This window comes from Cyrtonyx montezumae, unplaced genomic scaffold (genome assembly GCF_038088225.1).
Source record: "Cyrtonyx montezumae isolate F1298 unplaced genomic scaffold, pur_monq_1.0 scaffold_3, whole genome shotgun sequence".
Taxonomy (NCBI): Eukaryota; Metazoa; Chordata; class Aves; order Galliformes; family Odontophoridae; genus Cyrtonyx; species Cyrtonyx montezumae.
The window spans coordinates 74,611,053-74,627,265 of record NW_027072034.1 but is presented as its reverse complement, the minus strand read 5'-3'; the positions used below and the strand labels follow the sequence as shown (position 1 = coordinate 74,627,265).

The 16,213-nt window shown below is 38.8% G+C and overlaps 1 protein-coding gene across 1 annotated transcript; it reads left to right on the top strand.

Moving 5' to 3' along the window:
• The first annotated feature begins 724 nt into the window (after nucleotides 1-724).
• NSUN3 (NOP2/Sun RNA methyltransferase 3) lies at nucleotides 725-15,351 on the top strand. Its single transcript, XM_065744123.1, has 6 exons — nucleotides 725-820; nucleotides 1,783-1,892; nucleotides 2,167-2,510; nucleotides 4,030-4,184; nucleotides 4,981-5,102; nucleotides 14,742-15,351. The coding sequence occupies exons 1-6, from the start codon at nucleotides 725-727 to the stop codon at nucleotides 15,001-15,003; spliced, it is 1,089 nt and encodes a 362-aa protein (XP_065600195.1). The 3' UTR covers nucleotides 15,004-15,351.
• The last annotated feature ends 862 nt before the right edge of the window (nucleotides 15,352-16,213 follow it).

The following is a 16,213-nucleotide window of genomic DNA, read 5'->3' as shown; positions in this document are numbered from 1 at the left end:
TTGGCACTCTTGCCTTTACCTTTGCACCCCTTTTCATTTTGGATTTTAGAGGCCAGTGTAGGTGCACAGGAGCCTCACAGACAGCCATTAACCGAGAGCCCTGTTAGAGGAACTTGCTGTTTTCAAGCTGCTCTTTTCTAGAGGAGTCAACAAGAGCTGACAAAGAGTTTTCTGAGAGAGGGTGTACTGGCTTTAATAAGCCACAGCAACAGCAGCAAAAGCAGGCTGTTTCAGCAAATTGAGGCCCTGGATCATGTCTAGAGATGGGGGACGAAGCTGTGAAGGGTCTGGAGCACAGCTTTTATGGGGAGTGGTAGAGGAAACTGGGATTTCTTAGTCCGAAGAGGCTCAGAGGGAGATGCAGCAGCCTGAAAGGAGCTTGTGGCGAGGTGGGGGCCAGCTTCTCCCAGCTAGCAATGACAGGATGGGAGGGAACAGCCTTAAATCGGCCCAGGGGAGGTTCGGGTTGGATGGTAGAAAGAATTTCATCTCAGAAAGAGCAGTGAGGCATCGGCACAGGCTGCCCTAGGAGGCGGTGGAGTCAGCACCCCTGGACATGTTCGAGAACTGCATAGTTACAGCGCTTGAAGGACACGCTTAGCGGGCAGCTCTAAGTTCGCTCCAGCCAGGACTAACGGCTGGGGAAGAACTCCTAGCGGTGGTGGTGACTGGGACGGCTGCAGCCGGAAGGAGCAGCCCTGGGCCGCCCCGCCTCAGCTCGGCCATGCTGTCGCCTCACACGGCAGCCCGCCTGCTGCCAACGCTCCCCGCCCGGCTCGCTCCGCGCCCGCGCCGCGGGGCCGCCCGCACAACGGAGCAGGTGAGGCCGGAAGCGGGCTGCGAGGAACGGCCGCCCCTTCCTGGCCGTAAGGGAAGATGGGGGAGGGTGGTCGCGGCTGGGAGGGGAGTGGTGCGGCACCGTCCTGCCGAGTTCTGTGTTCTCCTTGCGAACAGCGCGGCTTTGCTCGGAAACCAGAAGTTATTTCCTTGTGAAGCGAAACATAATAGGCTGAGGATCGAAGTTACAGCTGAATTATAGCTAACTAGTGAGCCGTAGGAAGGAGGGGTCAGACCCTTCAGCGGGCTCTGTTGTGATAGGACAAAGGGGAATGGTTTCAGACTGAGAAGGGAGATTTAGAATGGGGATAAAGGAGAAGTTTTTTACAGTTAGGGCGGCGAGGTTGCCCAGAGAGGAGGTGCGTGCTCCATCCAGAGAGGACGTGCAGGGTGAGGCTGGATGGGGCTCTGAGCAACCTGATCTAGCTCCGGGTGTCCTTTGATCGTTGTTGGTGTTGGGCTGGATGGCCTTTAAAGGGTTTCTTCTCAGACAGTTCCACGATTCTAGTTCTTTCTTTATTCCTGGAATCACTTCCTTACGGCAGTGCTTTTTGGGTCTGTTGGGATTTGTGCAAGTCTGGATTTCTTTTGCTTATGTGTGTAGGTAAGTCTTGGCAGGTGTGATTGCGGTTCTATGAAGCAGTCTCTGCAGTCATGCTCTGCTACTTTTGCTCCCAATATCGCACAGCCACTGGACCCACTACGTTATCCTAGTGCAGATGGAGGGGGAATATTGTTAGCAGGCTTTGATTGTCCTTTTAACAGGTGGAGAAGGAGAGAGAACCTAGCTTGGTCCTTCAGTTTGTTACACGTGGGATACAACCTTGATATCTGAGTATCGCTGATACTAATTGCTTTAATCTGAAAAAAAATATTTCAATAGTTTTTAATAGTTTGTTTGTTTGTTTGTTTTTCTTTTTGCCCTTTTAACTCCTTTCTCTGAAGCTGGAAAATAAAATCAAAGGGAAGCTCCAAAAGCAGATCTGTCAAGTTGTTCTGGATCACTTTGAGAAGCAGTACTCGACAGAGCTAGGAGATGCGTGGAGCAGTGTCAGGTCTGTTGTTTTGTGTAAGACTGAGGGTGGGAGAAGTACAGAGATTAGTTTATGAGGCACTTGTGACTTTTTCTGAATTTAGTTTTTATGTGAATGGTTGCAGCTGTCCCAGTTCTCCACAACTATATCTAATCAAAATGATTCCCTTTTGATTACAAGAAGAATCATCCAGTGGTGCAGTTGTTATTCCTATTTAAGAAGAGGCTTCTGGTGTGGTGGGAAGTTCATCTTACTTGTCAAGTTATTGAACAGATTTTCCCTTTTTCCAACCTAGAGATGTACTCACATACCCATCGTGCTGGCAGCATGCCATCCTGCTCAACAAATTCAGCCACACCACTGACCTGGAGGACACCCTGTGTGTGCAGGGATATCAGTCTGCATTCAGAGGAACTTTGCCCCATCTTCCAAGATCACTGAAGTGTTATGTCAGTAGAACTCCTAGGAGGTTCCCTTCGCAGAAACACCAGACTGGTAAACTGAAAGAGTATTATCTACTCAATGCTGCTTCCATGTTACCAGTGTTGGCATTAGAGGTTAAGGATGGGGAAGATGTTTTGGATCTCTGTGCTGCTCCAGGAGGTAAATCAGTAGCGATCCTACAATGTGCCTGTCCAGGTAATGTATCAAGCTGATTTGTGTCTGGGCTATTTGAGTTGTGTCTGTGTTCTGTACAAGAGTTGGAAATAGGGGTGGGGGGATATTTAATGGAAGTATTTAGCTCCATGCTGTTTGGTAACATTTTTATGAATTCTGTTTACCTACAAGATGATGAAAATGGCAGAAGTTATTTAAATACAGGTTACTGCACGCCCACAGACAAATACAAAGTAGTTTTGTTTTTCTTTTTTTTTTTTCCAGTAATTTTCTTACATTACTTCTGAAGAATTTACTTCAAGTCCTTCGTAGATTTGTTGACCCAGGAAGCTAAGTAATACACAATCCTAGAATGTTTGTACTTTTTTTTTCCCCCTCTCTGCTTCCTAGCTGGGCAGTGCTGTGCAAATAGCATACGTAAATAAAGGTACCAGTGTAAAATTGAATATAGATTAAGTGTGCTAGATCTAGGCAGGGGGAAAAAGCTTATAACAAGAAATTGGATTATATCAGTATTCAGTAAGGTACGGTCTTGATCTACCTGGGCATTGCAGAAGAGAGCTCTGAGGTAACCGAATCATGTTAGAAGGCAACACCAAGCTGTGGCTCAGTTCTGCTAGGCCAAGGAGTTCAAGCAAGCTGTGTTTCCAAGTTTGTATGTTAGTTTGGGTAATAATTGTCTCAAAATACTCAAGCATCTTAGGTTCTTGCAGATGAGAATGTTAATTAGAACCACATGCCCCCATTGATTACAGCTCTTTCTCACTCTCTTTTATCGGAATCCAGTGCTGCTGCTGAGGTAAATTAAATGTGGGTTGCCCTTTCAAAAAGGTGGGGGGAAATGTTGTTGTTGTTATTTATTTTACTTCTAGCAGACATAGAGTTTAGGATGAGCCACAGGTGGGTGTTTAGGGTTGGAAAAGGAGGAAGTTCATTGAAATAGTCTAGGGGAGCAAGGGGAAAATGTATAGTTGCACTGGATATATACAAGTGACTTTTCTTCAAAAGCTCTGACTACTCTGACTACATTGTTGCAAGTGAAAGGAGAGGATTACATTGCTTACAGCTTAAATTTCAACTAAGAGGGGATTTGAGCTGCTCATCATAGCCTGCAGTCAGCTGAGGTTTCATTTAGTTAAAAGGCAATTAATTTATAAGAGATGCATACCTCATTGTTGAAGCACAATGGCAGAAGGAGCCCAGAACAATTTTCAGATAGCACTACTTTTTGGATTTGACTTCTGTTTAAGGTTTGTTATGCCATGGAAGTCTATTGCTACCCTAAGTATTATAGTATTTTCTAGTAAATATTCATGGGTTGCCCTGTAGGAACAAGTTGAAATGTACTGGAGCTTATGAAAAACATTCAGTGCTATAAAACGTGTGATAACATAAACATGTAGTGTATAAAGCTCAGTGGCTGTCACAAAAAAATGTCAGTAGAATTTCTAAGAATTGTGTAACTTATTTTTTTTTTTTTTACAAATACAGCAGGACTGATTTTAGAGCATTTGCTTTTATTTATTTGTTTATTTTTAAGGTCAGTTTCACTGTAACGAGTATGATGAGTTGAGATCAAGATGGTTAAAACAGACAATGGAATCCTTCATCCCACAGCCTCTGTTTAAATTAATAACTGTCTCTAACCTAGATGGTAGACAGATTGGAGATCTTAAGCCTGAGACATATGACAAGGTAATATTATTACTCATTAGCAAATTATATTTCTTCATTCTGCTGCTTTTTCTATGCTGCTCCCACTTTTTTTTCTCGTTTTTCTGATCATTACAAAAATATTTGATATAACAAGCTCACTGCTTATTTTTTCATGTGTTAGATTATGTTACCCACTTAGTCTTGATAATTAATTTTGAAGAGCTTATGGCTTCAGGTGTGTAGTGGAATTACTGAGTCATGGCTTGAAGGAGTGATTGAGCACTTAGTAGGAAAGCAGGGCCAACTCAGGGGAGCTGAGGTGCATGCAATGCACCTGAGTGACTGGAAGGCCTGGAGCCAGGATCCACCCTTTGCCAGCAGCAGTAGAGATGAGGGTATCTCTCTGGAGATCCCTGCCTACTGAGGCCTTCCAAAGGTAAGCACGTTCTTTCCTTTGTTTCTGTGCTCACTGCTGTCATGTTTGAGTGGATCCTCACTCACTGCAGTGTGGGATCTTGCTGCTCTGCTGTTGTGCTTTCCATCACATTACAAGGTGTATCATGAGTATTTAGAATCAGGGAACAAGTGAGAGATTCACCTAGATAGAGGATAGTTTAGGAGCAGCAACTTATGCTTTGTTTTCTCTTTCTCCCTCGTGATTCCGTAAGAATGGCACATCTCAAATTAGTGATTAGATTGTTTCCACACCCAAGATGGAAAGTAAAATATAGTGTTCTGAGTGCTTGTGAAAGTAAATTGAGTGGCTTTTAGTGGACAATTTTCTGAAAGTAAATACCTGCATTGTGGATTGTTTAATTTGCTCTTCTTTGTATAGGTACTGGTTGATGCTCCTTGTTCAAATGACAGAAGTTGGTTATTCTCTTCTGATATTCAGCAAGCTATGCTTAGGTTACTACAAAGGAAAGAGTTATCTGTTCTACAGTTCCAACTGCTAAGGTGAGAAATGTGGAGAAAAGCCATTAAAGGAGCTTTTGTAGTTAATGAAAATTATGAGGGCGAGATTTGTCGTGTTTAATATCCAAACTTAGGTTTCTCCATGTGAAGGGGGGGGGGGTAAGGGGGAAGGTAAAAAGTACATTGTTACAGTTGATGTTTAGATGAAAAAATGTGAATATGGAAATCTGTATGATGTAACCTAAGTGTGAGGTCTAGGTCATCTGCTGTGGTGCTTCCACATGGTCCTTTTTAATGAACTTATTCGCATCTATGTTTATTTTCAGATGATTCAGATCAGTCTGGTACTGTAGCAATATATCTTTAGTGAATACAACTGAAACGATTTTCAAAAGTGTCATGTATTACACTTTTTAATAATACCAGACATAGGTTGGCTAGCATTTGTGAAACCTTTGTAACTACTTTTTTTCCACTGAGGAAAAACAGTACTGTGGCTTCTCAATAATGCTTGAAGTCTACTTGAATGTTTTTAAGTAACAAACAACCATGCTTGAAGTCCATCTGTCAAAGCATCTTGAGGGGAAATATTACATATTACAAAAAAAAAGTTGTTATGGAAAGTTCCCTTTGCAGCATTTCCAGATTGGTCTTTTTCAACCAGAACTTGTGCAAAACTATCAGAAGCCTGTGATTTATAGCAGAAATATGAGTATCTTATTGCAGTAATGCATCATGTCACCCATTTCCTTTGAAGAAATCAATCACATTTAAAACACTGACCTATTTCAGTTTTTTCTTTTCAATATTTGACATACAAAATCAAATTTGTGATTCCCAACAAAAAGAAAGCATATATCATCCACTGAAATTTTGAGGATTTGCATAAATCATTCCAGATTGTAATGCTAAAGTGGAGGACTCATGACAACAGGAACTTTTTTTTAAAGGAAAAAAAAAACAACCAACACAGGTTCACTCCTGTCGGCCCAAATAGGGTTTAATTGAATTATTCTGAAATCAAGAAAAGAATTTTGTCTGCTGCTACTGTGAAGTATACTTTGAGCAAGAAGAATAGGCTTAGTAAGGGCAAGAATGGTTTTGATATGGAAGAAAAAATCTTTTTACTTCAACTTACATTTTATCATTCAAATGAATCTGAGTAGTTCTGTAGATTGAACGGTATTGTTATGAGCACTGGATATAATTTTTGTCTTCTAAGAGATTTTGAGGCACAATAATTAAATGGTGAGTTTCATGGCATAAAGATTGCATCCTTAATCTAATAATGTAGTTGGTGAGTGTTGTATGTGTCTGCTGGATTTTTATTGTTCCTTCTGATTGTTTTAGAATGGATTTCCAATATTAATGGCATCTCAGATTATATGTGAAAGGGGAAAAAGGCAGTCATAAAATAAGACCAGGAAAGGCTAAATGATTCACGCGAGTGTATTAGAAATTTTGCAAAACTAAGATTGTAGAATATTACCTACTTGAGCCTTTGTTTTATAGCCTGGGTGGATAATTATAAATCAAAAATTCAGTTTGAATTGTGTCTTTGATACCTTCTGGTAATAGATACCTTCCTGTAATATCCAGGAAGGCTGAACCTATGCTAAATCATCTTGCTTGAGTCAACTCATGCAATGCTTGCTCTGGCTTACCTATTGCCTTGTGCTTTATGATGATGGGTATTTCTCACCTCAGTTGCTCTACCCACAAAACAAAAATAAAGCTAGATCTCAGCAGCTTTGTTGGAAGTAATGAATGAAACAGTGTGATTTGAAGATAAAATCTAAAAGACAAATGTGACTTCATTTTAGCAATAATTTTGTTGTATGAGGAAGGCAGCAAAAGAGATTTGATACAAATGAGAATTACAAAATCCAAAAAGGATTTAAATCTTTGTTTCTATCAAGTGACATTCAGTACTTAATTTGTAAATTCCACTTTCTGTTTAATTATGGTAATGCCTCACCTGTAATCCTATTCTGAGCTTTGTCAGCTTGTTTTGAGGTTTTGTTCAAAGCAGATCAGCTCTAGGAGGAGAGGAAGCTGGCGACTTCAGTGAGGAAGAAAAAATATTTTTGTAATACAAAGTACTTGAGGGCTTCAGAGAATAAAGATCTTAAATGTTGAAACTGATGGAATGTTCTTCCACCATCAGTCTGAACAGAATTTGAAATGTAAATGAGTAGCAAAGATGTTCAACAGCAAATTTTATAAGCAGCGAGGGCATCACTGATTTGAAGGAAATTGAGACTGTAATGATTGTTAATATCAAAACCAAAGCATCCCTGTGGAGTGCTATAATCCAAGAACACACATCGAATCTTGTTATTATTTGGAGTGTTCATGCAGAAAGCAAATTGCAAAGTAAGGAACGTTCATTTCCTGATAGTGGATGCTGGCGTGAAAGGCAGTGGTTCCCACAAATGAATTTACCGATATTATCAGTTCTCAGATGAAAATTAAACTAGAGGTTAAGGTCAGGTGCGTAATAACTTGATGGTGAAACCGTTACGACGTTGTAATTATTCCTGGGCCAGGTATTGCAGCTGAAAGAAACTGTTAGGATTTAGCTGAAGATAAATCCAAACAGGATGCACTTCAGAAAATGCAGCAGAGGCGTGCAGACTACTTTAATTCTGTCCACAACATCTCTCAGGAGTTAAACAGCTGTAACTAGCGTTTGATACAGTTCTGGTCCAGAGGAGCTCAAACTGACTTTAAAAGATGTACTGTAGCTGCCTTCCTTTTTTCACCTCTTTTTTTTTCCAGAAGTAATTAACTACAAGGGAGCTTGTTAGTTTTGAGGAGTGTGAAAGTGTGCTCAAAGCCAAAGGGTTTGAGAGAATTCAAATTTGTCTTTTCTGCTTTCACATTGCAATTCTTTGTGTTTGAATGAAGAATTAGCGTCTCTTTTACAGTTCTGTTTTGGTTTGTGTGTGATGCAGTTTGCTTATTTTGTTGTAAAGTGAAAGCATATTTTCATTTTTAATTTTTTTAATTAAGCAGTGTGCAATCATATGATTGAGGTACCAGGGTATGGATGCCACCAGGCTCATAGAGGTTCCCAGAGTTTACTTAATGTCAAACTTAGGAAGGGTGGCAAGGCTGAATGTCATCTGGGAAGCAGAAATACAGGAGTCCATTCAGAAATATGGCAGCTTTGGTTGAGAGACTACTGAACCCCTACATCAGAGCTCTGTGGGTTAAGTTATGTAGTGTTTTTAAATTATCTGAGGCATTTCTAAACTGAGTTATTAGTGATGGAGTGGTGAGTTGAGAGAGGAAATGAATGCCACGTTCTGTGGAGAAGGGGAGACAAAGCATGTAGGAAAGTGAGGGGTAAGTCATGCAAAGGATTGCTGATCTGCACTGCTGTTTTTTTTTTTTTGTCTTGTTCCCTGGAGTTTTTCCTCTTTCTCCTCAAGCACTCCTCTTGTTTTCTATGATCTACTCACCTTCACTGAGAATCTATTACAAAGGATATCTCGTAGTCCTGTGTTAATGAGATGACTGTTCTAGGACTCGGTATGCATCACTGGCGAAAGCTCAATAATGTTAAACTGAAGGTCTAGTACTTTTATCAGAAGAATTTGAAATTATTTGCTGTAGAAATGTTATTGATCAGAATTTTCAGTAGAAGAAATTGACTAAATCGGAGCAGATATTTTTGTTTTTCCTTTTTGGAGGCTGTTTACTTTATACTTCAATCAAATTCTGCAAAAAGAGCTGTTTCTTACCATTCTGCATGGTGATATTTGAACTTGCCTGTCTCCTGTGCACCTCTGTCACTGCTCTTCAAAGATTACTGAAACTGGGTGTGTCATCACAAGAGGGGTTTCCTTATTCTGACTTTATGTGGGGGAAAGCAAGCAAAACCTTTAATGTGCAGTCCATGCTAATGTGATGCACTTGGACTCCTGTAAAAGAAAGAAGGAAATGCATGATATTTTTGTCAACAAAAATAATAGAATTGATTATAAAAGCAAGTTTAACTCCAGATAATTCTGAGTTGTTTGTGTGCATTAGCAGGTTTTATTCCCATCATGATATCTTGCACACGGAGCAGAAATACATTCCAGTTGCCAAAAGATGGCACTGTTGAAGTGTTGTTATTTATAAAATGCCATAAAATATCTTATCTTTTTTACTTGAAATACTGAAGAAGGTTAAATGAGTAATGTACTTAATGCTGACCCTTCCAATGGCATGCAACATACACACAAGTGTAGCAGGAGTGGGCTGAACGTGCAGGTGTTATTGTCTGCCTATTTTTGAAAGAGTACTGGAGGTGCCAAGACTTTAGAACAACTAAAATGTCATCTTACTGTGTTTAGTTTTCTTCTATAGTTTTCTTCTAGTGTGACAAATCTTAATTTAGGGTTCTGGCTAGCTATGTTTTAGTTGTGTGAAGAAGTGCTTTTAGAGTTGCTGTATGGCTCTGAAGCTGTGTTTATTCCCAGAGATGTTAAATAGTCATACTATTGTTTCCTCTAATAGCATCATCTCCATTTCTAGATTTTAAGGTAAGTCTTGGGTGGTAAACTGAACAAAAACACTTCAAAATAGTATATTCTTTAAAGTATTTAAAAATGTTATCCAGTATTCAAGATATTAGGGATTAAAAGAGACTGATGTACCTTTTGTACCTCTGACTGTGTGGTACAGTGAGTGCTATTGAAACTTTTTTCCCAAAGAAACATCTAGTAAATAATATAAAGTGGAGCAAAACTTTTTCTTTGTAAAAAGCTCATGTAGAATGAGGAAGAGTGCAACCTACGTTTGGATTACAATTGTGTTTTAGGCTTATGGACTGGAAAGATCTAAGTGCAAATTTAGTGACTGTAAAGTGGTGATGTCAGTAAGTCAAAGCAAATGCGGAGAAGCAGGTTTCTACAGAACAATATGCTGGTTAATCTCAGTTTATCCTGCAATTTTCCAGTCATTGTAATTACAAGCCACTGGTGGTTTGACTGTTTTGATATTGTAGTGAGTTTCCTTAATTGTAAACCCTAATTGTACAATGCTGTTATCTCTTGAAGTTGCATTCTCTACCTCAGAAAATATTGACTTTTTTTCCCCTTTAGTTTAATATGTAAGTTTGTTTGTTTTATTTCAAAGTGCAGTAGTAATTGCAGTTCTATAATATACTTCTTTTTGTGTAGTTTTCTATATTGTATCCTGGAAGAGCTAAACCTGGATGCTTTGTATTCAGACTTTACATGATGAATGGAGCGTGTTAATTGTCTTGATTTACCAGTTTTATTCTTTTTTTTTTGCTGTGCATTGACTGTATTTACAGAACTGAAACAATAACCTAACACTTATGCAATGGTGCAGTGTGATAGGATGCAGCACAAGCTGAGTTACACACATAAGCTGTTGGCAGTGTAGTAAAAACAGAATCAGTTGTATGGAAAAATGGACATATGAGACTCCAGGATAAGTTTCCTGTCTTTTTAATGTGCATTCTCATGAGAAGCTTGAAACTGTGCAGTTTTAGTGCATGTTACTTGTAAAATTAATGTGTATCTTAATTTCATAATTTGAAATCTAACTAGGTTCGTATTCCACCTAGATTTACTGCTTCCTTTATAAGTAGGAAGAACATCTGTACCACTAAGAGAAAAATAACTGGGTTAATTACCTATATATTTTATGTTTAAGCAACACATTATAATAAAAGAAAGATGAAAAAACCACAAGTGCTGCCCTCACATCCTTTTGGTCATTCTGGATTTGGAGCTCATTTGTGGACATTACAGAGTACCTTACAACAAGCTCCAAATTGCTTTGTTGAGAGTCAAGCTTTAAGTAAGGATTAGAGGGTCATGCCTTGCATAAGAGGTTTTTGTCCATCCCTGGATTGTGTAGTCATAGCAATGATGGTGGGTTCTGCTGGATGTCAGTGAGTTATGGTCCAGCTCTGACATCCCCCTTCTATGGAGCTGTTGCCTTCCATTCTTTGTAGAAGATTTTTTTCTTAAAAAGTCTGTGCGTGCTTTCTTATGAATGAATTCTCTGTCGTGCTGACAATGAGGGGTTCTGGTTGTCTGAATCAGCTTAACCCACCACAGTATCCCCCTATGACTTTGAGCTCTTCTTCACTTTGAATTTTGCAGCTCTTTGAAGGTTTTTCAAAAGCCAGGCACAGCTTAATTAAGGATGGCGGTTGCTTGACATTGAACACTGCTGCTGAAACTGCTGTTGCTGAGCTTGTCAAGATGGATAGATACAGTGATTTAACCTTGCGGTGTGAAGTAATCTCTCTTAGGTATTTTAATTCATGACATAGGTCCAGAGCAAAGATAACTGCCTTGAACAGCCCAACTTTTTTGGGTCATGGGGCAGTGAAAATTGTCAAGCAGTTTTGGATTTTGTGTGATTTTTTTTTTTTAGATTTTCTTCTGGAAATTGTGTTGCTTCCTGCTCTAAATCCTGTACCAGGGTCTTCATGGTAGGAGCACAGTGCCTTTGAAAGTATTGCCTTGAATGTTTGTTACCTCATAGGAAAGAGAAAAGCACTTAGCAATGTCTGTACTTTTATCTCAAGCTGTACCTCCTTTTTTGGTATTTACTTCTTACTTTCTCTAATTTTTAACAGTAAAAATGTTCTCTCACTTGCTTAAATTCTCATATAGTATGTGCATTATAGGAAAGCAGTCGTGGTTATCAACTGAATACAGTTATCAAATGTACTGAAAGTAAATCTTGACTGTTGTGCAGAAACATTTTCACATTTTGGCTGTTCTTTTATGGTTCAGCATTCCTGGGTATATGGAGAAGGTGTAAAATGGAGGAGAAAATATGAAGATGAGAGAATTATTTTGTTTCTTATAATGCTATGAAGATGAGCTATGCTTTAAGACACTGTTTAGATATCTCCTCTGTAAGTTTAATAGGCTACAAAACAAACAACTCCTTGTGGTTTTGTTCATGTGTTTCAAAGTGCAGAATTTTCAGTATGCCCTGTCATTTCTACTGGTAGCTATAAACAAGTGACAATTTGGGCACTGGGCTATTTCCTCCTAATGCACAACACTACAGCATTGAGCGTTAGCCCTAAATTCTGAAGAGATGCTTTACTGCAAAATTTCTAAACTAGACAATGGTGCTACAAGTTATGCCTTGGGAAGGTAATTCCTACAGATTGCTTTCACTCTAGCATTTGAAATCTAAGTAAACATGCAGTCAACACAAGATACCTAAGAAGTGGTTTTGATTATCATGAAATAGAATGCAATATTACTTAACTTACTGAATTTCTTGCAGATATTTTGTGATATGCGTACTGTCTCCCTGCTCTGCTTTACAGTAGCTATCTTCCATACATAAGGGTGTGTTTTTGTTGGTCAGTCAAGCCTTAACTCAGGCTTAACACAGATGCAGCATTAACTCTACCCTACAGCTGTCACCATAGCAGAAGAGTTGCAAATGAAGTAGTTATGAGAGACAGGTGAGACTCTGGTCAAGTATTTTCTATACCCTGCTGTAAGATGTATGTGTATTGGGACGCAGGAATAGGAGAATGGACAACTATCCCAGACTGAGTAGTTGCAGTGAATCCTTTTAATCAGAACCATAGTGTCATTAGGGTTGGAGAAGACCACTACGATCATCTGATTCAACCATGAACTGATCATCCAGCTGTCAACCCATCAATTGCAGAATTTGGGAAAATAAGGTCTGGGTTGGACAGCGTGACCTCCAGAGTTCTCTTCCAACATAAATCATTCTGTAGTTGTGTGAAGGATGTTAGTATGACAACTCTTCTATATTTACTGTCTCAAGGTGATGTGGTAAATGCTATCTGTATTAGACTGCATCTAAATTATTCTTAAACACTTTCACAGATTTCCAAAAGCTGCTCAGCAGTCTGAGATATACTTGCTCTTTCACAAGCTTTCGCTAATTTTGGAAGTATCCTAAAATGAGTCCATTAGGCTCACTTAAATTGGAAGTGTTCAGACTACATAAGTACTCTGTAACCTGTTCTTTACCTATAACAGGCTGATCTTGAACTGTTCTCTCACTTGTGTTAAATGTGCTAGCCATCTGCTCACTCTGCATCTTTTTATTGAACTGGTACAACAAAGACATTAAACACTGACTTAATATTTTTTTTTTTAGCATCATCTGTTGGGAGAGATCTGTTGCCTTATGCTGAGTAGGACTGGAGTCGTGTAGTTACCAGTAAATTATGTTTTTGCCTTGTTGATTAACCTAACTGAGACTAATAGAAATGAGCAAGATGGGCTTATACTCCTTAGAGAAAGAGGCTGAATATAATAGAAAGGTGTTTTCACCTGGGAAGGTGAACAGTGTTGTATTATCTCAGTCATTTGTCCTGATGTTTCCCTATTATTTGGGACAGGACTTTCAGAGTTGCTTTGATCCTGCTTGTGATAAGGCTTTTATTATTGATTCTTTTACTGAAAAGGCCCCATCCAGTTTAGAAAAAAACACTGGAGGTTTCTCCCTCCCCCACTCTTTTTCCTTTTTTCTCGACTGCTTTCATTCTGATATCATGCTTAGCAGATCCTCAGCTTCTCTCTGGAGGAATTGCTGCTTCACTGCCATTGTTTGTATTCATCTGAGCTTGGAATCGGGCTCACTGCTTCTGGAGGCTGCTCACCTGATTTGAGGATTGGGGTTCTTCTTTTCCACTTAGCGTCTTTATGTTGTTGGTTTTGTTTTGGCTGGTTTTGGTCAGTGCAGTCATCTCAATAATACCTAAGAATCTAAGGTTTGAATAGTCTTCTGTGGTGTGAGGTTTTATTTTATTTTTAGTTTGCTATAAATGAATATGAATTGCATATCTCATTTTCTTACTCTCTCAGGTTATATTCACTCTATCTCTCTATGAAAAGGACCTTGGGGATCTGCTTTAATGGAATGTAAACAGTTTGTTTGATCTGTTTCAATGGGGAATTAGGGAGGTTGGGGGAGGAAACAAAAACAAACAAACAAAAAAACCTTGCTCTGTCCATCAGTAGCCACGAAGCTTTCTATAAACCTGAAATATTGTCTGTATTTAGCCAATATTTATCAACAGGGTAAAAAGTGAAGGGTACATAAACACACTGATGCCCGTAGCCAAGGAAATGATTTGTTGCATTATCTTAGGAAATGAGATTGAAAAGTAGTGTCTCAGTGAAATCTCCAGTCCTGATAAATGCTGCATAAGTTGCTGAAATTGCACAAATTAGAGCAGAGCAATTAGTCCAGGCTATTACTGCAACAGTACATTCTGCTATTTGTTCACTCCAGCAGCCAGCTAAGTATCTCACTAGCTCTTTTGATGTGGTATTCGCCCATTTTGTATGCACAGTTGCAGCATTTCCACAGTTGTGCTATGCATATAAATGATCCAAAGTATATTCTGCAACTCTGAATGTTATCTACTTGTCATTCTTACATTTAAAAAAGCCAAACACAGTCTTAATTAATTGAGAATGCAATAGTGAATGAGAAAGCAAAAATGTGATGCAGGTGTTTCCCTGAACTGTCAGTTATTCTATTAATGTTTCAGGATGTTTTTTTCTATTTGTGTACCTATTTGTAAATCTGGATTTAAAACTCCTGCACCTTTCCTGCTTTTTGCTTCCCCTATCCTATCTCTCAGTATGTCACTTCATATGTTGAGCTTTTTTTTTTCTTCATTATTTGCAGGTCTGCTATTAAAGCACTGCGTCCTGGTGGATCACTGGTCTACTCTACGTGCACTCTCTCAAAGGCAGAGAACAGCGATGTAATAAATCTCATTCTAAACTCCTGCACTAATGTTATGCCAGTAGATTTAAGTGAAATTGCCAAAGCCCTTTCCCAGGAATTTGCTTTTCACAGTGATATGCAACAGCATGAACTTCTGGTTCTGCCAGAGAAAGGGAGAGCGTGGGGTCCAATGTATGTGGCTAAATTAAAGAAAGTGTAGCCCACGTGATGCCTGTTAGTTTTGTTTATTTGTGGATAAAATGTATGTATTTCTATGTGTATATACATCTATACTGTGTATGAACACATTTCCAAGACAACTGAATTTAGAGCTTTGCTTTTTTGTATACTCAGCTTCCTAATAAAATGAAAATGAAAGGTAACCTAGTTACCTAAAAATACAAAATGTGTTTGTAACGTAGACGTGTGGGCTTCGTCGTTGTCTTTTCAAAGTCCACACAGCCTTGCATTTTATTTTCAAGGTGATGCTCTTAAATGGGTTTCTATTCCAGAATAGAGGCCTGTATGGTCTTTTTTGTACCATTTTTAAATTACTAATTCTGATTAAATACAGTCTTTTTAAAAATGGTCTGAATTTAAAATCCTGCAGTAATTCTCACAGATATCTAGAAATACACTTTCTCATAAGAGCTGATTTGTATTAAGAGCCAGTCATCTGGAGCTCTGACTATTCCTAGCAGTGGCAAAACAGGTTTAATATTAGTTAGGTTGAAAACTGTCTTATGTTTAGCCGCTGACCTTTGCAGCTGTATCTCATCACTGTCTTTTTTTAAGCTTACAGAAATATAAATTATTTTTAAAGGTCTTTATAACGGTGGATTTAGATGTGTGATAGTAAGTTTTTAAGGAATATTGTGTAAAGAGTGGAGGTTTTTTCTGTTAGGTGAGCAGCATGCATTTCAAGTTTGCGTGACTGTGCATATTGGTTTTTCATATTTGGTGTTATATGTATTTGCATGTATGTAACTATGACTTTCACAATCAAAACCAAGACTAACACAGATTTGATTTTTTTAATACAGAAAATGTAGCTTGTAAATACAGGAAAAAAAATATTATAGATTCAGCACATCATTAACAAAGGTGAGAATAATGTTGATTACATGAGGTCTTCTGACAGAAGTTCCATTGGAAATGCAGTAGTTCTTCAATTTCTCCAGTAATTCTGTTGTGGCAAGCTGAAAAAATGCTTGTTATAACTATGAGTAAACTACCTTTTGTCTCTAGAATGTTTTTTATTGCTTTTATTCTTTGCTCACTTTGTTATGCTGATAGGCTTTAACTCTTTTAACTCTTCACAGTAGTCCTGCCGTGGATTGCTGAATGCTTGCCCCTGCTCTGAGCATTATGCTTGCTGGGAGACCTCCTGGACATAGTATCTAGAGCAGTGAGATGGTGATGTTCAAAAT

Excerpts from the sequence above, each read along its gene's own strand:
- NSUN3 (XM_065744123.1), top strand. The coding sequence starts at position 725 with ATGCTGTCGCCTCACACGGCAGCCCGCCTGCTGCCAACGCTCCCCGCC. Across the intron at positions 1,893-2,166 it reads GATGCGTGGAGCAGTGTCAG|AGATGTACTCACATACCCAT; the intron begins GTCTGTTGTTTT and ends TTTCCAACCTAG. Across the intron at positions 4,185-4,980 it reads AGCCTGAGACATATGACAAG|GTACTGGTTGATGCTCCTTG; the intron begins GTAATATTATTA and ends TTCTTTGTATAG.